This window comes from Sander lucioperca, chromosome 6 (genome assembly GCF_008315115.2).
Source record: "Sander lucioperca isolate FBNREF2018 chromosome 6, SLUC_FBN_1.2, whole genome shotgun sequence".
Lineage (NCBI taxonomy): Eukaryota > Metazoa > Chordata > Actinopteri > Perciformes > Percidae > Sander > Sander lucioperca.
Window position 1 is genome coordinate 21,694,151 of NC_050178.1, and position 27,500 is coordinate 21,721,650.

The 27,500-nt window shown below is 40.9% G+C and overlaps 1 protein-coding gene across 1 annotated transcript in view; it reads right to left on the reverse strand.

The window, feature by feature from the left end:
* Positions 1–379: 379 nt before the first annotated feature.
* Positions 380–27,500, reverse strand: part of LOC116052977 (receptor-interacting serine/threonine-protein kinase 4-like) — a 51,965-nt gene continuing 24,844 nt past the window's right edge. The window contains exons 2-13 of the mRNA XM_036002216.1: positions 22,868–23,031; positions 22,617–22,785; positions 22,160–22,315; positions 8,074–8,219; positions 7,677–7,726; positions 5,355–5,507; positions 5,164–5,246; positions 4,978–5,047; positions 3,529–3,586; positions 2,684–2,709; positions 954–977; positions 380–447 (exon numbers count right to left, since the gene is read on the reverse strand). Of these exons, the coding sequence (XP_035858109.1) occupies positions 380–447; positions 954–977; positions 2,684–2,709; positions 3,529–3,586; positions 4,978–5,047; positions 5,164–5,246; positions 5,355–5,507; positions 7,677–7,726; positions 8,074–8,219; positions 22,160–22,315; positions 22,617–22,785; positions 22,868–23,025 (1,161 nt within the window). The 5' untranslated portion in view covers positions 23,026–23,031. The remainder of the gene's footprint in view (positions 448–953; positions 978–2,683; positions 2,710–3,528; positions 3,587–4,977; positions 5,048–5,163; positions 5,247–5,354; positions 5,508–7,676; positions 7,727–8,073; positions 8,220–22,159; positions 22,316–22,616; positions 22,786–22,867; positions 23,032–27,500) is intronic.

A 27,500-nucleotide genomic window follows, 5' to 3' on the forward strand; every position in this document is an offset into this window, starting at 1 on the left:
ATTCAGTGCCTCCCTAGAGACTACAGACGTTTTTATACAAAACACATATTGTGTTTATGGAAATAAGATTTATTAGATTATATACAGAAGAATAATAAAACATGTTGTAATGAAGAAAATACCTTAATTGTGAAGGAAACATCTTTATTCTTTGATTTTCAAACTGAAACAGATTTACATTTGTTAAAACATGTTGAACTCATCGAGTCTTTTTATCTTTAAACATTTATGGAAATAAATCACTAACAGCTGAAGCTGCTCCATTAAAACATGATTAAAGTGAAAATCAACGTCGACACAGTTTATACACAACTAGTTTTCATCTCTGAGGAGATGATTTCATCATTACTAAAGAAGAAGAAGAAGATTAAAGACACAATCAGTGAGACAAAGTGAAGCCTCGTCCTCCACCAACATTTAACCCACAGGACAGGAAGTGGTTTCCACCTACAGAGAACACAGAGACACTGAGGCATCTGTGTAGAACATAAACCCAGGATAGAGAGGCTGAGTGAATGTGGTGTTGAAGGTGTAGATGTGGATCAGTGAGTCAGAGGAGACTGAGTAGAAGGACAGAGAGCCAGCAGGACAGTCCACATACACTGCTACTCTACCAGAGACAGAGGAGGAGGAGATGGGTGTTACTGTCTTATTGTGAAGGACATAGTAACCATCATCACAGCAGATCAGACTCCAGGACTGATCATTAAATCCAAACACACAGTCATCACTGTCTCCTCTCCTCCTGATTCCTCTGTAACTCACTGATATATCAACCCTTCCTCTCCTCTCAACCTCCCAGTAACAGCGACCAGTCAGACCATCTCTACACAGCAGCTGAGGCCAGAAGTCAAACCTCTCTGGATGATCAGGATATGACTGATCCTCCTCCTTCACTAATGTCACCTTCCTGTTGTTGTCAGACAGTTTGAGTTTTCTGTTCACTGTGTTTGTGTCGACTGTGAGTTCACAGGAATCTGACGGAGAGAAGGAGACACAACATCATTAGTTAAACTTTAGTTATTAATTATTATACTGTTAATGGTATTTAATAATTAATAACTGGTGTATAAAGCTTTAAATAACAAAGTTTATGGATTTAAAACTCTTTATATAAGTTATTATAATCATCAGATACACCTTTATCATAACATCCAAATAATGTTTATTGATACCATTAAATAATCATTTACAAATACTTAAATATATAAAATATATAAAATATTATGATGTTAGCAACAATTAACTGTTAAATAAATGATAGCATAACTAATAATTAGTAATTATTAATTATGAAATGTTATAAACCCAGCAGCAGTTTATCATCAGACACACACACACACACACACACACACACACACTCACAGACACACACACACACACAGACACACACACACACACACACACACACACACACACACACACACACACACAGTCTTTACAGAGTGGTGTTACAACACAGAGAGAGGGACAGAGGCAGGGAGTGATCAGGAGGAGGAAGATGAAGATGACAGGGAGGAAGAGGAGGCTGCAGTAACCTGGACCATATTGTTTGTTTATATTCTCCTTCCATATTAATTGCAGTACAGTAGCATAACATGTCATGTTTTCAGTTGTTGTTATTTCCATTCGGTTGTATATGTTATAGGGTTAGATATGTAAAGATTTACATATATTCATAGATTATCTAATGATGTTTACAGTTTCTCTATCATAGCATTGCTTTGACCTTTTGTTTGATCATAATTACTGATAAAATGAGACACATTCTGTTCTATTTGTCTGTATCAGTAAATATGATCAAGCCATTTAATTCCATTTCAGCTAAATTTAACTTTATTCATAGTATCAAATCATAACACAAGTTCACTCTTCTCAAGACACTTTACAGATAGAGTAGGTCTAGACCATATTCTATAATTTACAGACCCAACAATTCTAGTAATTCCCCCAAGAGCAAGCATTTGGTGCAACAGGGTCGAGGAACAACTCCCTTTAACAGACAGAAACCTGGGACAGACCCACAGAGACAGATATAGAGATTTATGATTCATAATAATTATAGAACAGTGGCAATTATAGTCACAATAAAGATAATAGAACTATGACTAGAAATAACTGTTGTAGCATAACAGGGCATAGCAGGGTATAGCAGGGCATAGCAGGGAGTAGCAGGGCATAGCAGGGAGTAGCAGGGCATAGCAGGGAGTAGCAGGGCGTAGCAGGGCATCGCAGGGAGTAGCAGGGCGTAGCAGGGTGTAGCAGGGTGTAGCAGGGCATAGCAGGGCATAGCAGGGAGTAGCAGGGCGTAGCAGGGTGTAGCAGGGCATAGCAGGGCATAGCAGGGTGTAGCGGGGTGTAGCGGGGCGTAGCAGGGTGTAGCAGGGCGTAGCAGGGTGTAGCAGGGTGTAGCGGGGTGTAGCAGGGCGTAGCAGGGCGTAGCAGGGTGTAGCAGGGTGTAGCAGGGTGTATTAGGGTGTAGCAGGGTGTAGCAGAGTGTAGCAGAGTGTTTACATATGGGGGTTCCCGTGAACCGTCTTCCCCTGCCACCCTGCCAAGACCTCTCACTACCTCTTTGCCCCCCCCATGTAAAATGTTGTAGATCATCCACTGTTACTGTCAGTAATGATGTAATGAATAAAAACTATCAGCTGTGTATTTAAAGAGAAACTAACAGACTTACATTTCATCAGATCACGTCTCTTTGCCCTGGAGGAAGAAACAGAGTCAGAATGATTTTCTATCAACATGAGTCCTAACTGCTGTTAGACATGATGAACAGTTCCTCAGTCTGTCAGAGAGACAGAGAAACTCATCTCAGTTAACTGGTCACTGGTATCTACGAGGAACGGGAAGATAACGTAGAAATAATAAGAGACACAGACATCACTGATCTCTCTGGTTTATTAATCTCCTCCCACATGATAAAACAAGGTGAAATATGCACGGAGACCTTTCTGCAGCAGGAAACACATTCATAGACATTACATTTCTACATCTACTCTAATTATTAACGTGACTGTAGTTTATCATCTCAAGAAAAGGTGTTTCATGGAGAAAATACTTTTAAGTTGACTTGATGATGGCACTAGAGAGGAAGTCAGAATTACAGAATAACATTAATGTCTGAACCACATTTCATTAGAATCCATCCAATAGATGATAAGATGTTTTCACTTAAAGCTAAAAGCGTAAACCTGCTGGTGACTCAGAGGAACTCTCAGAGGATCACTATGGATCAATCCTCTGGGGAATAAATGTCAGAACAAGATATTATCTCAACACATTTAGTAGTTGTTGAGATATTTCAGACTGGAACAAAGAGGTGGACCAACATAACTATCTCTAGAGCCATGCTGCTAACAGGACTAAAATGAGAATGATTCTTGATGTTTCCATTCTAACTTCTGTATGTGTTTCCTAACTCAGGCCTACTCTCTCCTCTGAACTGAAATAAGAAGTTCTTCAGCTGAAGGACAAGAAATTAGAGGCACCAGCAGAGTTTGAGCTCTTGCTGTGTGTTCATACCTGAGAGGGTCCACAGCAGGCAGATTCAATCCTCTCAGGGCCTGTTGGATCCCCTCCACTAGAAGATGAAGAAGTCATATTTTATTAATCCAAGGAGGATAAATTACATGTTTCACTCTGTTATTTTAAACATTAAACACACACACTGGCCGAGTCCACACACATGCCAACAGGAATAATTAGTGGACTGCTGTTTTGAAGCCTTGAGTTTGACAGTTTGGCCGTTGCTGTCTTGGTTTTCTGCAACCAGATGTGATGATTTTGGACGAGAGGGTGGAGGATGACGGGGCCAAGCCAGTGTTGGTTATGGTGTTGTTACAGTGGTGTGTGGATATCCAATGAGAATATTCTAATAATAATAGGTGATTAGCTGAGGTAGGAAAAGCCATGTGAGTAAATAACAAAACTGAGAGAGTTGGTGTACCGAGAGGGTTCTGACCCAGATCTTCTCTAAGGGGGCTTTCACACCTGATAGTCCAGACTAAGGTTCATGTTTTTGCATTTGATCCGGTAAGTTTTGGTTTCACACTACAGTTATGCACGGGACACGGGAACTTTACAGATGCAGCATTTATTCAGAGACAAACTGAAACCTACGCTGCACATTTACTACCACTTAACAAGTAAACTGCTGATGTATTCTCTGATCTGATAGCTGACAGCTGTCTGCTCTGAGCGCTGACACGGTCTCTCTCTCTCACGTACCCACTCAGCTCTGAGCTGTTCTCAAAGGAGCTTCTCCACTCTTATAACACCAAGATATCCCGTCAGAGCTTCCTGTATTTGCTCCGAAAGTCCGAACCATCCAAAAACTGCTTTCACACTAGAAAAGAACCGGACCATGGTTCAGCTTGACTATCTCTTTTGGTCGGACCAAATTTGGATGCGGTTTTTGAGGTAAGATGTGAGCAGAGAGAGTGCAGAGCCTGAGACACCCAGATCCTGAAGGGTGGAAATGAGGATCTGGTGGTTCTCTGTGTCAAAGGAAGTAGAAAAGTCCAGAAGGATCACCACTCTTCTGGACTTTCCAAAATATTATCTGACTGAATTGTATAAATCATTTTTGTGAAACGAGTCATTCCACTTAAAAACTATTTAGCTATGGCAGAGCCTATGGGGTAAACACAACTTTAACTAACTTGGTTGTGATTGGCCAGAGTATGCAGCAAAGTAAAAATTAAAGACAGACAGGGACGGAAGGTAAAACTTGACAGATTTTCTGGCCAGTACACCACTGGAGTGAAAGTAAAAACAAAGTCAAAAAAACAATTTCAAAAAACGCTTAAAACCAGCGTTAGTCCCGTCCATGGCGTTAATCATTGGCTCAATGTTTTTTTTAACTGAGAATCCGCTGCTTTACGTCACAATGCCAGACTATTAATCAGTAAACTTGGTGTCAGACAGATTCAAAGGTCTGGACCCAGGCAACAGTAGTTTATAAATACAGACCTGGAGCCTCAGGGATTTGATCCCTCTGAACCTGCTCTCCTGCTTCCATGTCTTCTTCTTCCTTTTGGTCCTGGAAAGAGAAAGAGACAGTTACACAATGATAAAAAAAAGGATTTGCTGCATTGTGTCAAAATGTTATAGTGTCTCAGCGTGACTTGAGTATTTATGAAGAGATTTTTTCCTCACCAGTTTCTTCAGCACTTCATGGACAGCGTCATTGAGTTCATGTTTGTGCATCTTGAACAGTTGTTCTGTCACAGTTGTACACTCTGTTGTACACAACATAGAGTAAAGAATGTAACGTTAGAGCCCGGCATCACAAGCTATTTTTCTGTGTTAATTCAGAGTTTCAGAGGTAAATTAAGTAGTTTCCTCACCAAGTGCTTTGGGCCTTCGTTCAGGTTTATCATCCCAGCATCTCTTCATCAGTCCTGTCAACTCTCTCAACCCGGCAGCATCGCCCTTGATATCATCCAGCAGTGGGCGTTCTCCCAGCGGGACGCGCAACATCACTACGGTGGGCTTTTTATCTACATTGGAGGAAGAATTAAAAAGACTATCAGAGTGGCCTTGAGGTTAATCAAGCTCAAATCAAATCAAATCAAGCTTTATTTGTCATTGCATGAATACAGTGAAACAACGAAATTCAAGGTGCTGCTCCAGATCAGTGTTTTTAAAAAGATAAATAATTAATAAAATATGTAACAAACAAACACGCCCCATCCCCTATATACATTTCACTCTCTCTTTTCTCTCTTTAAATTACATTACATTACATGTCATTTTGCTGACACTTTTATCCAAAGCAACTTACAATTAAGTGCGTTCAACCTTGAAGGTGCAAATACTGTAAGTGCAAGTACATAAGCTTTAAATAGGTAATACTACAAAGAGCCATGAGAAAGTGCAGCATCAAGAAATATATATATATGTATATATATATATATAGATATATATATCTATATATATTAGGGCTGTCAATCGATTAAAAAATGTATTCTAATTAATTACATACTCTGTGATTAATTAATCGAAATTAATCGCATACATAATTAACGGTGTCTGAACCGATACTTTTTAAGAAAGTAAAAAAAGAAAAGAAAACAAAGGGTACTAAACAACAGTTGGTGACATTAAAGAACGGCTTGTTTATTGCTAAGGCCATTTGGTCAAAATTAAATGATTTAATAATAATGTAATAACTATAACAATAACTTATTTCACTAGTAAATTGCTGTTGAACTACAAAAACAACCACCAGATGGGAAAAGGACATTTACAATAACTTCAAATGCACCACGATGCTGTAGTTTACCAGTTTCTTTGAACGCACCGTCTGTGTTGTTTTTCCGACGGTAGCTGCAGATTGTTACATCCCGCTGTTGAATCCTCTTCAGTAAAACACAGTCACACTTTACACCGTTCAGCGTTAGCTGTCAGCATTTTAACCGTGTTTAATCCAGCTACTAGCTAGCGGCAGGCTAACGTTAGCTGCTCTCGAGTATAGTGTTAACTAGCTAGCGGTAGGCTAATGTTAGCTGCTGTTGAGTATAGTGTTAACTAGGTAGCGGTAGGCTAATGTTAGCTGCTGTTGAGTATAGTGTTAACTAGCTAGCGGTAGGCTAACGTTAGCTGCTGTTGAGTATAGTGTTAACTAGCGTCACGTGCAGCGGTGTTTGTGTTGCCTGTATCGTCTTCAGAGCATCAGAGAGAAGAGCAGACATATCAGTGGCACCAGATTTCGGTAGCCAGGGTTGGCAGGAAGAAGATTTTTACAAGTAAATGTTCCAGTTAATGATCCAGGCAGCACATTCTCGTCTCCTTCCTTCATTTTACAGTCCAATGGTGGCTAGAACGGCTGGAATGGATTAACCTGCGTTATGTTTTTTAACGCGTTATTTTTTCTCAGATTAATTAATCGAAATTAACGCGTTATTTTGACAGCCCTAATATATATATACTATATATTATACATATACTTTATCCGAGGAGATCAAGGGCGTAAATCCCAGGTGGGTCGGGGGGGTCAGGACCCCCCCCCTTCTAAGGGTTGTCCCCCGCTAGAAATATCATTAAAACAATGCTGTGTGTTGTAAACAACAAAATGATGTATACATACAATATCTGTGTAAGTAGTAAAACAATACAAACCCCAAAAAATGCTTTTTAAGTTTAGAAACATTTTGAGTTCCCCCTCCCTTGCCTCACAGTGGTTTGGTCCACTGCCTGCTGTACGTTAGGATCTGCACTAGTCTCACAGTCACATCGGGTAGTGACAGGAATGTAGTAAGCAGGCGGACCAAGGCTATTTTATTCACATTAAACAAATTTTTTCTCAGATTAATTAATCGAAATGAACATGTTATTTTGACATTTCAAACAAATAAATCCCATGATACATCTTTTGTTACATCAATGTCATGTGACCCAGATAATGTAATAACACGATTACAGAGTCTATGAAGTAAATTCTGTCTCTTTATAATCATAAAAAACATTGTATTTAGTTCTTAAAATAACATAATATTGACAATTACCATTGGTGTGTAGGATAGGGTTCTTGCTACCTTCCAACAAGACTACCTGGATGCATTGTATGTGTCAAATGTTATATGTGAACGAAAAATCGAATAAAAAGATTTATAAAAAAAAGTCCGTGAAATCCTGGAGGGTCTGCTAAAGACACAACAGTCACTTACTTCCATATGGTTGTTTCCCTGTGGCAATGGACCAAAGGAGTATCCCATAACTGAAAGACAGACAGAGAGAGTTTCATGTCAGGATTATTATCCATATCATAACAATCACACCCTGGTTGATTGATGGCTAGGGGTTGTTGTCATCTGTAAATTATTGCTCGTGAGAATGAGTATATTCAATGACAATGAGGAAATCTGTGCATGAAGTCATATTAGTATCCCTCCTACCTGAAAACAATTCCCTCGCCTTTTAAAGGACTAAGCTACTGATATTTTGACTTCCTGTCAATACTGAACATTTGTCAGCATGGCAGCTGGAGTGATCCTGTCTCCAGTAATTATTTATTATATGACAAATAAAACACTTTTAGTCAAGTGCTGGTTCGATGCTCTGTACCTGTAGATATCAAAGGATCTGGAAGGTCTGTATGATGCTTCAAATGCCTCTGGTGGCATGTAGTTAATTGTCCCTCCTAGTGGTTCACTGTTCTTGGGAACATGTGTGACGCTGCAGGAAATCCGGGCAAGGCCAAAATCTGTAAGCTGCAGAGAGGATCAGCAAAGAGAGGAAGGAGGCAGAAGAGATTCTTTATTTGGTAACACTTTATTTGAAGGGGTGTGCAGAAGACTGACATGAAACCAGTCATGAACATGAAGGAGTCTTTATGAATGTTCATGACGGTTGTAATTAGGAGATATTTGGTAAATAATGACACTAATGCTAAGTTAGCATTGTTTGAAATGTTTGTGTTATGACAACTTGACATTAACCTAAACAACATAACCTATCATAAACAATAAACAATCAATCAATCATAAATGTCATAGCAGGCATCATTATCAAACTTTAAGAAACTATTTAGCTTTATGTGTTAACATTACATTAAACTGTCAGTAAAGCTTTAGTGCGTAACATTTTGATATTAATGAACGTCCATTACATTCAAGCCAAATGAGTTGCTAGAAAGCTAATTAAGACTATCAGCTCCACAACTCTCTCTGTGGGTTGGTTTTTACATCGGCCGTCATGAGACTGTTAGGGTTAGACAAAGACCTTGACACACGGGTAGTGCAGGTGAACAGGGAACGTCTGGAGGATGCCCCTGTTTGAGAGATTTTTAACTCACACCTCCTGCGGACCTTTCTGGCTCCGTCCAGAGTGGGATGAATTCTGTCTTTCCCCAGAAGGCCCTCCAGTTATCTACATAGCCCACATCTTTAGCTGGGCACCACCCCAACAACCAGCGGTGGAAGGATTACATGCGGCTGTACATGTCATCGCTGATCAGGTTTGGCAGGGGTCCACAGAAAACTACTGTGTCCGACATTGTCTTGGGGACGCACACGACCGCTGCCGCTGGAGCTGCCAACTTCACGTTCCGCAGTATAGAGCTCCCAATAACCAGAGTTGGCTTCTCAGGTGGTGTGTCATTGAGTGGGGGGAAACTGTTAGAAAGGCGAAGATGTTGGTGGTTAGCCATAGGTTCCAGAATACTCCGGCATACTCCCAGGCCCCCTCCAGGATCCTTGCAAGAGTGAAGAGCTGGTCCATTGTTCCACAACCAGGAAAGAATCTGCATTGTTTGTCTTCAATCTGAGAATCTTAAGACCTTGAGACCAAAGCTCGCCATTGCAGCTTCAGCAATGGAAGCTTTGAACATTGCCCTCTAAGGTTCAAAGCCCCCAACCTTCACAGAGAAGCCGCTCTCATATCAAGAAATCTGACAGAGTCTATTACCGGTTGTCACAAACCGGCTCAACGCATGTGACAAAGAGGAGCGATCAGACAGGTTAAAATGCCAATTGAGTGTTTATTGTTAACTAAACAAAACAACTATTTACAACAGAATCAAACATATGTGTGGAATCAATGGTATCAGTAGTGTAAGTGGTGTGTGGGTGAGTGTAAGATGTGTGGATAAATGACAACTGCAATAGAGGAAGTGAACCCAACCTAAACCAGGAGATGTGGAGCCTAGGAGAGGGATAATGCAGAGAGAGAACAATGATACATGACTTGTATAAATAGTCTTGGTTGAGGCCTACCCAGGTGTCACCAATCAGCTGACGAACCCTCCCAAACTGCCAGCTCAGCCAGGAAAGCCAGAGAAGCCAACAGCAGGCAGAAAATGGAGGGGTTGTAACACCCCCCTCCATAAGAACGGGGTTCCTCTAAGAACCACGTCAACCATAAACACACCTTTTTGTATACTTTCGTTTTTTCTTTCTTAAAATAACACTACACTTTAAAGTTATGTTCGAAGACAAATTGGCTAGATGGTCAATACATTACCCATAGTCTCATGTAAATACCACTCTCCTTCTGGTTACTTCCCCCAATGCAGTCCTTCTGTCTCCAAGATCCAGCAACCCTGGGTACCACAGAAGCAATTTAAAGCATGAAAGACAGAGGAATAGGGGATAACTCAGCAACAATAGAGACAGCAACAACTGCTACTGTTAGGGGGGTGCGGCTCTGTAGCGACCTGGGCTTGTGCTACTGTTGCTTTTGTTTGTTTTTCTATTAAGTTTTCTTGTCCTATTAAGTGTTTCTTTTTCTTTCACAAATGCGCTTCGTTTGTTTGTTAGCAATATGAACGTGTGCTTGCGACGGCATTGCAAACTGAGACAACTCATCTGACAGCTATTGCGGGCAAACAATAGCCTCGAACAATGGCATCAAGCCTGCACTTGGCTGGTCTGTTGCTGGCTCTGATGATCATTAGTGATCTTTTAGTCCCATGCCCTGCAACACAGTGGGAATATGGACTACGACGTATATACTCCAGAGATACATTGCTGTCTCTCCGACCATTCGAGTCTACACCTCCGGATCACTTGCCGGCTGTCATCCGAGCCACACAGCCACGGCGAAAGCAAGGAAGGCGGGGAGGCGTCACAGAGTGTCTCCGCCGGCGAGCAAGTAAACCACCACTACCATCAATAATCCTGAGCAACGCGCGGTCGTTAATGCCCAAGATGGATGAACTCCGACTCAACCACAGAAACTGCTTTGAATACCGGGAATCAAACCTTATTGTGTTTACTGAGACCTGGCTTCACCAACGAGTCCCTGATTCTCTGCTCAATCTGGACGGTTACTCACTTGTGCGAGCCGACCGCTCCTCAGAAACGTCCGGCAAGAGGAGCGGAGGAGGCTTGTGCATTTATGTGAGTGACAAATGGTGCAGACAGTACACAGTAAGAGACATAATATGCAGCCCGGATATAGAACTGCTCTGTTTATCCCTGAGACCACATTACCTCCCAAGGGAGTTTGGCAATGTTATTATAGTTGCTGTTTATGTCCCCCCCAGCGCTAATGCAAGTAAAGCTGCTACATGTATAGCAGAGTGCGCACATGAACAGCTGCAGCGCACACCCGGAGCACCGATTTTCTTTTTAGGTGATTTTAATCACTGTAAGGCAGAGGCTGTTTTACCAGGCTTTGAACAATACGTAAGATGCCACACTCGAAATAATAAGATCCTAGATAAATGCTATGGAAATATTAAGAATGCATATTCTGCAAAGCCAAAACCACCTCTTTCTAACTCAGACCATAATACAATACACCTAATCCTTTCTTATAAATCTGTTTTTAAGTCAAATAAACCAGAACATAAGACTGTTAATGTGTGGACAGATGATTCCATTGAGACATTAAAGGGGTGTTTTATGTGTACAGACTGGTCTATATTTCATGCACTAGAGCTTGACGATGCTACTGAAACAATAACTGATTATATAAAATTCTGCTCTGACAATGTGGTAGATAAGAAAAATGTAATTGTTTACCCCAACAATAAGACCTACATTACAAAAGAGATTAAAAACTGCATAAATCGGAAAAAGCAAGCTTTTAAAAATAAAGATAAGGCATTATTGTCTGTTGTACAAAAAGAGCTTAAACAGCTTCTCAGAAATACAAAACAACAACATAGGCAAACCATGGAAAACAGTATACAAACATCAAATACTAAAAAACTGTGGGCCACTATGAAATCAGTTACTAACATGAACCCTCCAAAAAAAAACAATTGTCGCAGTGGATGAATTACAAAGGGCAAATGAGCTGAATGACTTTTTCCTGAGGTTCGAGTCAGAAAATTTCTCCCTGGAACTGGACAGTGTGTGGGAATCTATGCCTGATAACGATTACACCCGCTGGCTGGAAGTGGATCCACCCAGCGTTCAGCGTCTTTTTAAAAATGTTTGTACCAACAATTCAACAGGCCCAGATGGACTACCAGCTTTTCTGCTCAAAAACTGTGCAGAGGAACTAACACCAGCATGGTGTCCCATATTCCAACGGTCTCTGGACACGCACACCGTCCCAGCTCTATGGAAGAAATCCATCATAACACCAGTTCCTACAGAAGATGCCATCCTCTGTATCTCGCATCTTACTTCTAAACATCTTGAGGATACAAAAGCCTATTCTAGAATATTATTTATTGATTTTAGTTCTGCATTTAATACTGTACAACCCTATCTGCTTTTAAAGAAACTGAATGATATGCATGTTAACCCTGCCCTGACCAAATGGTTTTATTCTTTTTTAACTAATAGGACACAACAGGTGAAAGTCAATGGCACGCTGTCAGAGGTCAAACACAGCAACACGGGGGTCCCACAAGGTTCTGTGGTATCACCCATACTTTTTACATTGTATACCAATGACTGTAGGAAAGTACATCCAAATAACGATATTATAAACGATATTATAAAATTTGCAGATGATACAGCAATTTTGAGCCATCTCCAGAAAGATATAAATCCTTCTGTGTACCACGATGAGATAGACACCTTTATCAAGTGGTGTGATAATAACCATCTTATCTTAAATGTCACAAAAACACAGGAGATGATCCTGGACCCAAGGCAAGTGATTGACCATGAGCCAGTCGTCATAAAAAATCTGAAAATCATCCAGGTAACGTCTTACAAATACTTAGGTGTCCATATAGATAATCTGCTCTGCTGGAAAACACACATTGACCATCTGTGCAATAAATTGCAGCAGAGACTATACTTTTTAAGGCGACTGAGACTGTATGGAGTAAGCAGCCAGATCATGCTCATGTTCTACCAGGCGATTCTGGAGAGCATCATTAGATATGGAATCACAGCATGGTTTGGCAACTTAACAGTGCAGCTGAGAAGCAGGCTGGTCAGCACACACAAGACAGCTATGAGGATAATAGGGAGGAAAGAGTACAAGCCCATACAGAGCCTTTACGAGCAAGCTGTTAGAAAACAAGCTGAAAGAATCACTGCAGACTCTCAACACCCTCTCTTCCCTGAATATGAACTTCTGCCATCAGGGAGGAGATTCCGTGTGCCAAGATTTAAAACAAACAGACTAAAGTTATCGTTTATTCCAACTTCCATCAATAGTAAATCTTAGCCCAGCAGAGCGTACAGTTCACTCTTAGGACGTTGTGTCGTTCGTGCTGTCATCTGTATCCTTCTTTTGTGTCTCTTGTGTCTCAGGATGTTATGCTGATCTCACTTTCATGTTGATTTTATCCTTTTGTATTGTATTTGTGTTTTATTCTATGTTAATCTGAAATTTTTTATTTTTTTTTTTGTTGGTTATGTTGTGAAGCAACAGATTGTAGCACTATGTCCAAGACAAATTTCCCCTTGGGGACAATAAAGTGTATTCTATTCTATAACTCAGAAAATGGAACAGTTATGAACATGAAATTAAGGATCTAGGGGTGCGTGAGACAGCGCGCCTGCGATTACATTTGTCAACCCCTTTAATATGACGAATATCCAAATCATATGGCTGCAAGAACAACAACCACCTCATCAGTCTTTGGTTGGGATATCCTCCCTCGTCATATCCCCCATATCTGCCACCGTGGTACCCCCCACCATAACCTTACATTCCCCTTCTTCGACCTCTTCTGCAGCCACCAGTGGACATCTCCTGCTTGGTCAGAGCTTTCTTCACCTCCACCTTGTTCCCATTGATGACGTGATACTTTGTCAGCACCGCTTTGGTGGCGGAGTCGGTGTCCTCGAAAAAGACAAAGCCAAAAATGTCATTGGAGCCCTGTGGCCTCGCTGAGGGTGCTACAACTGAGGAACTAGCTGGAGGCTTCACAAAATTAGGCACCCCGACAGCCCACACTGTATCCCCAGCCAAATCATTCCTCAAAATCATATGAACACCCTCAACAGGCAACTGAGGCCGGATGCCGACTGACACCTCCCCCTGGACAAGACCACAACTAAGAGTTACTAAGTGTAAAGGAACAGAGAATGGAACCATTCTTATACCAAGAGAGATCACAAAACCACCAGTGTCAGTTTTGAAAGAAAATGGCAGCACAGACTCAAGAATAAAAGAATCTAATTCACCGGTATCGCTTAAGATCTTAATAGGAACCTGCACTCCGCTTCCCACCAATGAGACAAACCCATCTCAAATGAAGGCTGAAAAATCAGCCTGAGAGGTCACGGATGTAATTCCTGAAACAGCCATGACAACAGACTTCACCTGACCGGAAAACTTTCCTCTCAGCAGTGGACAATCCTTTCTCCTGTGCCCCTTTTCCCAACAGTACCTGCAAGCGTCAGAACCAACTGGAACTCCCCACCCACCATAACCAGACCTATGGGGCGGTGCGTCACTTGTTAGCATTTACTTTTTCTGACCATGGTAGCTGTCAATCTCAAGGTGAACGTCTATATTACTTCCAAAAACACTTCTGTGGGTCAACACATATTCATATGCCAATGTAGCAGCCTCCCTGGGAGTCTGTACTTTATGCTCATTAATAAAGGTAGCAACACTCTCAGGAACTGAGTTTTTTAGCTGCTCCATGATAACCAGATCGCAAAGATCCTCAAAAGTGTCAACCTTAGATGCTATACACCAGCGCTGAAACAACAATATCAAGTCACAAACAAATTCTATGTAAGTTTGATTGTCAAGCTTACCTCTAGAATGAAAACGCTGACGATAAGCCTCAGGGACAAGGTCATAGACTTTCAACACCGCAGACTTTAGGGTCTCATAGTCCCTACAATCGGCCACACTCAAGGCTGAGTAGGCCATTTGGCCACTTTCCAGTTACACCATCCTTCACCTACTGTAACTGATACTGTTGCACCTCCAACCTTGTACGCTCAGTTGTGTGCTTTATGGTCTGAAGCTGTATCTCCTTAAGTTGTAACTCCAACAACTCCTTTTGCTGCTCAAAAGTCAACATCCCTACGCCAGCAACCAGACTAATGACTGGACTAACTACTGGCTTTCTGCACAAAACCCCAATCTCAAACAAGCCCTCCTTTAAACAGGTTTTAACACTCTCCTTTAGCTTCTTATCCACAACGTCATCCTCATAGTACTCTGCCATCTTCAACAACTGATCTTTTGTGCATTGCTCCAGCACAGACTCTCAAGGATTTTGAACAAAATTATCTATGAGAGAAGTCATTATAACCAGCTAAACAAATCTTGACTGGGACATATAAGGAAAAATAACCTACTCCGGAGTAACACAAAAACAGGAGCCTCACCCCTACCTAACTAACCATTAAAGCTAGCTAACTAACTAACTCACCCCTAGTCTTCGTGCAGTTAATGGTGGGGGGTACTTATGCACACTAAACCAGTGGTGTGAAAAAAGCAACCAGAAAACTGCCGACCCTCTCACAACCACAGAGATGCTCCCGAGCTATTAGCTCTACCCACATTCGTTGCCAACTAAAGCAACACCATGAGTACCATAGGAGTACTCGCTGCCAAGCCTAACAGGGGAAGAGGTACTCCTGCACAAAACACCCAAATACTCCAGATTAGTCCCACTTTGAAGCCCCAATCACATATACAACTCCAAGGTATTAATACATAGCTCCTACAAACTACCACTAAGCAAAACTGTCTGGCACTAACAACCTGGATTTCCCCTCAAAATAATAATAAATAATAAGTTACTCTAGGCCAATTTACAATTTAGCCTAAATTAGGCTAATAATTTACTCCTGCCACTTAAGACGAGCCCCCACTTGTTACAAACCGGCTCAATGCATGTGACAAAGAGGGGAGATCAGACAGGTTAAAGTGCCAATTGAGTGTTTATTGTTAACTAAACAAAATAACTATTTACAACAGAATCAAAAACGTGTGGAATCAATGGTATCAGTAGTGTAAGTGGTGTGTGGGTGAGTGTAAGATGTGTGGATAAATGACAACTGCAACAGAGGAAGTGAAACGAACCCAAACCAGGAGATGTGGAGCCTAGGAGAAAGAGAATGCAGAGAGATAACAATGAGACATGACTTGTAGTGATGACTTGACTGTGTTGAATAGTCTTGGTTGAGGCCTACCCAGGTGTCACCAATCAGCTGACAAACCCTCCCAAACTGCCAGCTCAGCCAGGAAAGCCAGAGAAGCCAACACCAGGCAGAAAATGGAGGGGTCATAACACAGTCATAAAACATGACAACCCAAGTTTGATAGTAATCAGAGGTGCAGTGCAATGCGCTCCTCTTTGCTTCCGCTGGAGCAGCCGCCCACTCATAGTCTAATAACCACGTTGTCTGTCCCCCAACTCAGATCGGTTAAATCAAAGGTAAACAAAAGAAGGGCTATACTTAACAACCTAATTGGAATTAAAATTAACACTGCAATGATAGAACAGAATAGGAAAATTAGATGTGAACTATTAAATATTAGATCGCTGTCTTCTAAAGCAGTACTAGTAAACAATTTGGTATCAGATAATCAAATTGATATATTCTGTCTTAACGAAACCTGCTGTGCCTTGAAGAATATGTTAGTCTAAATGAGTCCACTCCTCCCAGTCATAATAATACTCAAATTCCTAGAGGCTCTGGCCGAGGAAGGGAAGTTGCAGCCATATTTGATTCAAACCTGTTAATTAATCCTAAACCTAAACTAAATTATAACTCATTTGAAAGCCTTGTTCTTAACTTTCATCATCCAACATGGAAAACATGACAGCCAATTATATTTGTTGTTGTTTACAGAGCTCCAGTATTCTGAATTTTTATCTGAATTCTTATCTGAAATCTCAGAGTTTTTATCATGCGCAGTCCTTAAATCAGACAAAGTACTTATTGTAGGTGATTTTAATATCCATGTGACGTTGACAGCAATAGCCTTAGTACTGCTTTCCACTCATTATTAGATTCAATTGGTTTCAGTCAGAGTGTGCATAAGGTCACTCACTGTTTTAACCACACCCTCGACCTTGTGCTGGCATATGGCATCGAAATTGAAGATTTAATAGTATTTCTTTATTATCAGACCATTTCTTAATAACTTTCGAATTCTTACTACCCAACTATACGAAATTAGATAAAAGCTTCTACGCTAGATGCCTATCTGACAGTGCTATAGCTAAATTTAAGGAAGATATTTCAACAGCATTTAACTCAATGTCGTGCCTTAATAAAACAGAGAACCTTTGTGTTAACTTTAGTCCCTCCCAAATTGATAATTTTGTAGATGGTGCTATGGCCTGCTTACGGATGACTTTAGACTCTGTTGCTCCCCTCAAAAAGAAGATGATGAAGCAAAGGAAACTAGCACCTTGGTATATCTCTTAAACTCGCAAATGTAAACAAACCTTGCGAAAACTTGAAAGTAAATGGCGTTCCACCAAACTGGAAGAATTTTGTTTAGATTGGCAAGACAGTCTGAAAACCTATAGGAAGGCCCTCAGAAATGCCAGATCAGATTATTACTCATCACTAATAGAAGAAAATAAGAACAACCCAAGGTTTCTTTTCAGCACTGTAGCCAGGCTGACAGATAGCCACAGCTCTATTGAGCCATCTATCCCTGTAGCTCTGAGTAGTGATGACTTCATGAGCTTCTTTAATGATAAAATTATAACAATTAGAGATAAAATTCATCACCTTTTGCCCTCAACTTCTAACCGTTCACCTTTAAATGCAGGACCACTAGAAAGAACGACAAGACCTGACATAGACTGCTTTAATCCTGTAGACCTTCAACAATTAATGTTAAAGGTCTCTTCAGCTAAGCCATCTACCTGTTATCTTAGACCACATCCCAACGAGGCTACTTAAAGAAGCGTTACCCGTGGTTAACACTTCATTACTAAATATAATCAATATGTTTTTATTAACAGGTTATGTACCGCAGTCATTTAAAGTAGCTGCGATAAAACCTCTTCTGAAAAAACCCACCCTCGATCCTGATGTCTTAGCCAACCATAGACCTATATCTAATCTCCCCTTTCTTTCCAAGATCCTTGAGAAGGTAGTGGCTAATCAGTTATGTGACTTTCTACATAGCAGTTGTTTATTTGAGGCCTTTCAGTCAGGATTTAGAATGCATCATAGCACAGAGACGGCGCTGGTGAAAATTACTAACGACCTTCTAACTGCTTCAGACAAAGGACTTGTCTCCGTACTTGTCTTATTAGATCTTAGTGCTGTATTCGACACTATTGACCATACCATCCTGTTACAGAGACTGGAACATTTAATTGGCATTAATTCTATTTATCTGATCAATCTCAATTAGTTTAGTTTAGTTTATTAGTTTATTTGTCAGGGACCATGTACAGTTCAGGCCCTGTACCAGAGTTAGCTATACAGCTAATTTACATCTGTGGTCCCTGGGCAAGGGAGATAAAAGGACAATATAGACAATACAGACAATACTATCAAACAGATAGAAACTTAACAACAAACAACATGTGACAAGCATTACATCACGTATAAACCAGAATACAAAATATACATTCCATGTTATAAAAAGAACAATGTTCACATAGTTGATTCACCTTCAGTCAAGTCTTTAAGGACATTTTAAAACTGCTGAGGCTTGCACAATCTCTAATGTGAAGTGGAATTTGTTAATGTTAACGAAGAATGCTCTGGGTACACTTAAGTTAGCCATGGCGTTCCACAAGGCTCAGTGCTTGGACCAATTCTATTCACCTTATATATGCTTCCTCTAGGCAATATTATTAGGAAACACTCAATTAACTTTCATTGTTATGTGGATGACACCCAATTATACCTATCAAACAAGCCAGACAACACCAGTCAGTTAGCTAAACTTCAAGCATGCATTAAAGATATAATATCATGGATGACCGACAATTTTCTGATGTTAAACTCAGACAAAACTGAAGTGATTGTGCTGGGCCCTAAACACCTCTGAACCTCATTAGCCAAATATATAATTACTCTGGATGGTATTGCCCTGGCCTCTAGCACTACTGTCAGACATCTAGGAGTTATTTTTGATAAGGATATATCCTTTAATGCCCACTTACAACAAACCTCAAGAACAGCCTTTTTTCACCTTCGTAACATTGCCAAAATTAGGAACATCCTGTCTCAAAACGATGCTGAAAAACTAGTCCATGCATTCGTTACTTCCAGGCTGGACTACTGTAATTCCTTACTATCAGGTTGCCCAAATAAGTCCCTTAAGACTCATCAGCTGATCCAGAATGCTGCAGCGCGTGTTCTGACAAGAACTAAGGAAAGAGATCATATTTCTCCTGTATTAGCTTCTCTGCATTGGCTTCCTGTAAAATCCAGGATTGAATTTAAAATCCTTCTTCTTCCTAGAGTCTCTAAAAGTAGAATGGGAGCCAGAGCCTTTAGCTATCAGGCTCCTCTCCTGTGGAACCAGCTCCCAGTCTGGGTTCGGGGGGCAGACACAGTCACCACATTTAAGATTAAACTTAAAACCCTCCTCTTCGATAAACTCTTATATTTAAGGAGTGAGGAGTTGCAGCTTTCAGCCAGACTGGCGGGAGAGGGTGTGTGTCTGCAGACGCGGCACCCCTTCTCTTCTCTTCTCTATTAGTCAGATTAATGTACCATGAAATCAATGATAAAATCAAAGTAGAGGGAGGCAGCCCACTACAGCCCGATCCGGCAGGGGAGAGTTCTAGGCCGACCAGGCTCCTCTCCTTAACCTGTCTCTCTTAATTATGCTGTTATAGTTTTAGACTGTTGGGGGACTTCCTTTGACCACTCACTCCTCTCTCTTTCCATTTGTGTGCATCAATGTCCCAGAAATGCTTGTTACTAACCTAGCTCTGGGGAGCTTATTGCCTGGAGTCCTTGTGTTTTTTTTTCGACCGGCATGTTTGCTTGGATTAGGGTGGCACCTAAATCATGGTTGCAGCTGTCGCCGTGGTCCTGCTCTGCGCCCTGCTATGCCCTGTTACACTGTGCTATGCTCTGCGGTGCCCTGCAGTGTCCTGCTACATCCTGCTACATCCTGCTACCTACCAAGAGCCTGGGTCTGTCCCAGGTTTCTCCCTTAAAGGAAGTTTTTCTTGCCACTGTCGAACTAAATGCTTGCTCTTGGGGGAATTACTGGAATTGTTGGGTCTTTGTAAATTACAGTGTGGTCTAGACCTACTCTATCTGTAAAGTGTCTTGAGATAACTCCTGTTATGATTTGATACTACAAATAAAATTGAATTGAATTGAGATGCTGTGGGAGGTGCTGCAGGAGTATAGGGTGATGGCTATATCCAAAGTGAGAGCTGTGTCCAGGGGGCTCAGTAGTAAGTTGACTCTTTGCAGATGAGGGTTGGCCTCCATCAAGGTTGCGCCTTTTCGCCAATCCTGTTTCATCGCTGTTTTTGCAGATAATGTGGTCCTGATGGTATCATTGGTCTGTGACCTTCAGCACTCACTGGATTGGCGCCCATGGAGCCAGGTCGGGCACACAAGATTCTCACTCCCAGCGCATCAACACTTGGTTGGTTCATTTGGCGGTTGTTACTAATGCAAATAATCATCTTTAGCGTCAGGACTCTTGGCATCACTTTTTGACGCTTTGTACGTAAAAATGTTCGTTTAAGTGACACACGGGACAAGACCAGGACATGAACCCCGGTCTTGTAGGTGAAAGTCCTGTGTTGTTTGACCCATCCACCCCCCCAACCTGCCTCCTTACAATGATTGTTGGTCTTTAATACTAATTATTACCATTGTAGCTCTTCATACTATTATCGTAGAGCGTAGAGCTGTTACTATGCCCGCTGTGTCCCATACAGATGCTTAACACTAGAACGGCCATGACGGTCATTTTGACCGTTTTGAAATGTATATGTGTAATAACTTTGCTGAATAAAAAAATAGAATCCTGCTGCTGCCTGACTTTTCCTAAAAGAGTCTGTATTTTAATTTAAAATTGTTTTTATATACATTACACAAAAGGCACAGAAAATACAGTCACTTTTACCTATTTCGGCCATACACGGTCATATTGACCGCTCGGATTTTCGCGGTATTTTTAATTTTTCGCGCGGTTGAAGATGCATCTTGGTTGCTTAGTAACTACCATAGTCTCTGTCAGAGCAACGTAACTAGCGGTCTCGAGTAACAAGTGTGGGCATCACCGATGGGCCGAAGGCAAAGCCAGAGTCGGTAACGTAGGCTACTACGGCATGGAGGCACTCTGTTCTGAATCAGAAGGCAAACACCGGGCGCTCACTCTGTGAAAGGCGCGGAACACGTAGATGGCCGGTGGCTGTTTACATGTTCATATAACTTTATACATCCTCAAACTGGCTGGAATCGTTGCACACATCCTCTCCAAGGAGTGCACCAGCAGTAAAATTGTCCGGAGGTAGTTCATGCAGCAACTGGCAGAGGAGCTGAGAGCGGAGTTTATGGAGGAAAAAAGGGCAGCGGCTCACGGTCCGAGTTACGTTGCAGCGTCTGCTGCGGCGCTGTGCACCGCAGCAGACGCCAAAACAGAGGCAGTGCCAGGTTAGGTTATAGCTAAATGTTCAAATAAGATACTTATAATTGTTATTTGGCTGTTATGAGTTAAGTTGAATGAATTTCCACACCATATTTTTTGGGATATGAGTGTATGAAATAATTACAGTTTACTATGCCATGATATGAATAATTGAAACACGTATTACTACTCAAATGTATAATTAAACTCGTAAAATGTACATTTCGGTGTTATTACGTTTTTCTAAAGATATCCTAACACAATACATAATACAATATTGCAATTAGGTATTTATCATGAGAGATTATAGAGTTTGGAATCTGGCGGTCAAAATGACCGCTCACGGCAGTTCTAGTAGTTATGGAATTCCGGCACTTCTAGTGTTAAGGGTGATTTTAGCATCGCTATCTGACTATGAGAACCACTGAACAAGCGTCCCTATCTTGCAAGTTAGGAATGAGAACGGGATGTTCTGGAACCAAAAGCATGAAGAGGGGCATATCTTGATAACGTGACATACTGTACAATGTTAAGGCCTGGAGTTTGGCTCTGGAAAAACAGTAAAACTATTTACTACCGTATATTATCAAGTTGCAACATGTAAGGGGAACCCATGTCTGTATCGGTTGGGTTTACAATATGTGTTTTTCAGGCTCCATTTAGTCTCCAGAGAGTGAGCAAACTATTGTAATAGTATAAAGTAAGCATGAGGCCTGGTCTCCCCTCAAAGCCTGGGACTCACCTTGGCATTGAGAGCGTCGTCCAGTAGCACGTTTTGGGGCTTCAGGTCCTGGTGGAGCACAGGACGGGGCAGACTGTGGAAGAAGTTTATACCCAGCGCCACTTGGTGAGCCAGTCTGAAGACCAGCGTCCAGGGTGGAGTTCCCCTCAATGCTGCCTGTATGATTGTTTCCAGAGTTACAGATCCACAAATAGTGGAGAGTGTAGAGTGAGCTACACATATAGCCTACACTACCATTCAAAGGTTGGGAATATGCTGTTATATTAATGTTCTTCTTTTCTTTAATAATGACTATTTGAACATAAAACGGTATAACTCAGATAACAAATGTATTATATATTATTTAGCCTATGTTTTTTTTAATTGTTAGTGCAAGACTTTTACTTGTAGCATGAGTACTGCATGAGTATTGCTACTCTAAGTAAAATATATAAGTAGTTGTTCCACCCCTGGTTACCTGTAGGGAGGCCAATGATCCTCTCTTCATGAGCTCCATGACTACGCCAAGCTGTGTTGACCCACCAGGGGTGGGCGTTCGACCCTTGAAGATTCCTCTGACAGCCATAACATATGGGCTGGTGGCTTGACGCATCATCTTGATCTCATGCAGCAAAGACTTCTCATTCCTGTGTGTGTTTGTTTGCATTATGAGTAATTCACACATTATGTAAATATAAACAGAAAACCCTTTTAAAAGTAAGCACTTACCCCTCGTCCTTAAGAAGCACTTTAATGGCCACGTCAAAGCCCCACTGATGATGCCTGGCTTTGTAGATTTGTCCAAAACCCCCAGAGCCAATCACCTTCCAGTCCCCCAGGCTGGAGTCTTCAACAAACTGTTCAGAGTCTTCAACAATGTGTGCCATAGTTCACTGGAGGAAAAAAATATTGGTATAATCAAACTCTGAGTCCAGTTTAGACTAGGGATGCACTGATACTGATGTATCTGGTATCGGTCCGATGCCGTGCCCATGTACTCGTACTTGTAGTCATAAAATGACTCCGATACTACCACACGCGATACCACCTTATAGCAATGTGACAATAACTTCTCTGTCAAGCAGGTATAGGCTATGGAAGAGGATCAATGCCAGCTGTTTGGAGATTTTTGGCTGTAAAACTATAATTAGGCTCTGGCCCACTGCATGATTGCACTTGACGACCAGCCATTATCAGTCGTTAATAGTACTGGGTTTCCACATCTTCTCAGTGTACTGGAGCCGACAGATTCCCAGCAGTCACCACATCACAGAAACCGTGTTTCCAAAGAAATGTGATATTAACTAACTGATTGTCACAAACCGGCTCAATGCATGCGACAAAGAGGGGAGACCAAACAGGTTAAAATATCAATAAAGTGTTTATTGTAAAGTAAACAAACTACTATTAACAAAAGAATCACAACAGGTGTGGAATCAATGTTTTCAGTAGTGTGTGCGGTGTTTGTGTGAGTGAAAGATGTGTGGGCAAATGACAGCTGCAACAAAAGAGATAAACCAAACCCAAACCAGGAGATGTGGAGCCTAGGAGAAGGAGAATGCAGAGAGAGAACAATGAGACATGACTTTGAAGAAAGCCGTTTTTCAATCTGTTCTGTCTGCATGATGCAGTTTCTACACAGCGCTGGTTTAACAACCACAGCGCTACTCTGTAAATACCAATTTTTTTCACAAACAGGCTGTAATGAAAGCTCTCGGTTTTAACTGTTATAGTTTGCCAAAAGTCTTTCAATTTGAACAAAATCTTGTGAACTGCTGCTGGCATAAACAAAACCATCCTCTCCGCTGGATCAGTAAATCCACATGACTATTTAATATGCACGTGAATGACGTCATTGGACTTTGCGTTCTTCATTCTTTCTAAACTTCACTCAGTATTTTGAGATAGGTAGATAGGTAGATAGATCGATAGATCTATAGATAGATAGATAGATAGATAGATAGATAGATGGACTTTATTAATCCCAAATTGGGAAATTACTCTGTTTGAAGCAGCAAGTTACCAAGGACATACACAACACACACACTCACTCACACACAAACCAAAAATAGAAGAAATATACTAGAAATAGTGGGTTGGGGTTATCCATGATAGATAAGAGTTTGTTCAGTGACCTCTCCACCACAGCTTTCTATCCAATGACTTATTTAAGTTGGTTCATAGAGATTGTTTAGAGTCTGTCACCACTAAAGAGTTTGGTTTGTATACTCTAACTTGCAGGAGTTTGCACGTTTTTTTCTGAGGAATAGCCATGACCACTATTTCCCCAGACGGCTGTTCATCGCTGCTCTCAGCTTTAATTACCTCTATATAGTTCAGATTAACAGATATATTTATAATCACCAATGTTGGTGAAGCCCATTCAAAATGCGTTTTAGGTCCCCAAATTGAAACACAGCAACAACAAAAAAAATATCAAAATTAGTTTTTCTTTTTTCTTTTTACGGATATGAACATTGTGAACCTTTAAAGCAACACTATGTAACTTTTCCCTCTTCTGTCCCCCTACAGGTTGTCTCATTGGAACTATGACTGAAGAGGGAAAAGTTACATAGCGTTGGTTTAACAGATGAGACAATCTGTAGGATTCAGTGCAACCAAAGGTGTGTCAGAGTTTTAAGATGGTTATTTTGAACATACCTCAGCCAGTTTCATCGACACTGTCTAACCAGTTTTGACATGTTCTACATTTTTCACTGTTGACTGATCTCAGATTAAAATCTAAACAGTGTTGATGTACATGAGAGCCTCTGGTAGTAATACATGCAAACCTTTTTCAGATCACGGTCATTTAACTCAGAGAGAAATTCTACAGAATATTTCAAATAGATATTTTGAATCAGCTTATCAGCATGCAGAAACCTTTCTACTGTCTAGTTAAACAGAGACACAGCCCAATGTGATCAAAGTGATCCTGATTATCAGACATTTACAGATTCCTCTGCTAGGATTCTCACCTGCTGAACTCTTCAGGTTGACGTAAACACTCTTTAAACCTTTGTGTGTCGAGGAAACTCTGGCAGAGATGAAGCTGCTCTTCTCTTTTCTTCCTCTTCAGTCTGGGTGTCTGTGTGCGTCTGATCCAAGGACAACGGCACACTCTTATAACTTCAGTCCAAGTCAAAAAAAAATCAGTTACGTTAAAACCTGTCCAACAGGTGTTAGGTGTCAGCCAATCAGAAATGTGTTTTCATTTTCTTCTTCCTCCCGTTCCCCGCCAGAGGAAACTGGCTAATCAATGCTGTTTGAGTGTTTAAATGTTTCTTGTAATCTAACCAGTGTCAAAAACCCATAAGGGGTTATACAAATTGTTTTTAAATTAATTTATATATAAGGACGATGCACATTAATAAACATTTCTGTAAATGTGTCAGCAGCTAATTTTCAACTGTAGTCATTTGGGGCGGTAAAGCTCAGTCTGTTGGTAGTTGGGTTAGGAACTGGAAAGTTGCTGGTTCAAGTCCCCCGTACGGACGGAGTGTGGACTGGTAGCTGGAGAGGTGCCAGTTTACCTCCTGGGCACTGCCAAGGTGCTCTTGAGCAAGGCACCGAACCGCCAACTGCTCGGGGCGCTCCTCCAAGGAGCAGCCCCCTCACTCTGACATCTCTCCATTAGTGTATTTAGCACGTATAGGCCCTGAGCATGTTTGTAATTCAGGCCTGTGTGCAACTGTACTAACAGAGTGAAAATCGTGAATTTCCCCTCCAGGGATAAATGAAGGCATTCTTCTTATTCTTCTTTGGTGAGATGTTTTAATAGGCAGAGGTACGGTGGCCGACAGGTGCAAAAGCCCTGCAACTTAAGAAAACACACGCAAATAGACAAAACTTATTAACAAATTAAGAAAAGAACTTCATTAATTTGACAACACATGTGCAGCATTCAGCAAACACGCTCCAAATACACACAGCACAACCAAATACACAAACGCGCTGCAAATAAAAAATTATGCAAAAAGAAAAGCACGCAAACGCCGAAAACAAATGCAACAAAAAAACGCAGCATCCAGATTACACAACGGAAGTTCTCCAGACCTTTTCAAAATAAAAGCTCTGGTCCGCTGTTTTCATATTTGAAACAGTATGGCAATTATGCTAATTAATACAATAACCTTTTCAGCAGATGTCTTACACGATTGAGCAAGCAAAGCAGTTTTGTGTTTATGTGCGGGCGGGATTTTTTCAGTTTGATAAATCCCACGGTAATTCGGCTGTTTACTAAACAGGGAGGGACTAGAAATCCTGTCTGTTTTTTGTATTTCAAGAGCGAATTGCTCCACAATATGAATACAGACTGATCACTTATTTTGTTGTATAATCACAATATTAGGCTACACTTGAGGAGGCCTACACTTCAGTAATGCGCCTTTCGGACCTCGAAATTAAACCCTCTCATGTAATATGGCATACACAAACGTCAACATTAAACGCTGAAGCATTTTAAAATGTTTTATTACCACGAGTTTACAGACGTCTGATTGAGTATCACCTGGGAGCTGAGCCGAGACACACACACCAAACAAGAGAAAACATCTCAAACATAGACTTAATATTTACAGCCTATGATCTCACCGTTGCACACCATTCTGAGATTGAACGTGTCCCGGCTCTCTCTCTTTCTCTCTCCCCCTCCCCCTCCCCGTGGGGTCGAAAATCCAGCTGTTCCACTAGCTGCTCCCTCTAAACCAGGGGTCACCAACCTTTTACAAACTGAGAGCTACTTCATGGGTACTGAGTCATACGAAGGGCTACCAGTTTGATACACTCTTTTGAAATAACAAATTTGCTCAGTTTGCCTTTAGTTATATATGATTATTAACTAGAAAATGCATTTCCTGCGGAAAATGCGTGGGAATGCTGAATAGCTGAATTGCTAAAGCTAAACTGGTTGTATAGCTTAAATCATTAAGAAGAAGTTGAAGTAGTGAGAATAGTTGAAAAAGTGGAATTCGTTTTAATACGTATGAATTTCATTAAAATGTTAAAAGCTTATGCTAAACTGAACTGTTGGCTTCAAAAGATGAATAATGACAAAAGACGTAGAACATTGTGAGGTTTGAGTTTATTTTCTAACTGATAATCACTCACAAATGAAGAAATATGAAACAATAGTACAAAAAATCTTGAAGCTCAAATGCACTACACTGCTAAAAAATCAGGAAAATTGTTAGAGTTGGAAGCTAAACTACATTACCTTAGTGAAGAGCTAAAATACATTGTTAGAAAAACTTGAAGCTGAACTGTAATACTGTCAAAGATAAAGGTTTACATGAATTACCTAAAACGGCTGAAAGAAGAAATACTTTGTATTATTATTAGACACTGCATAGAACTAAAAAGC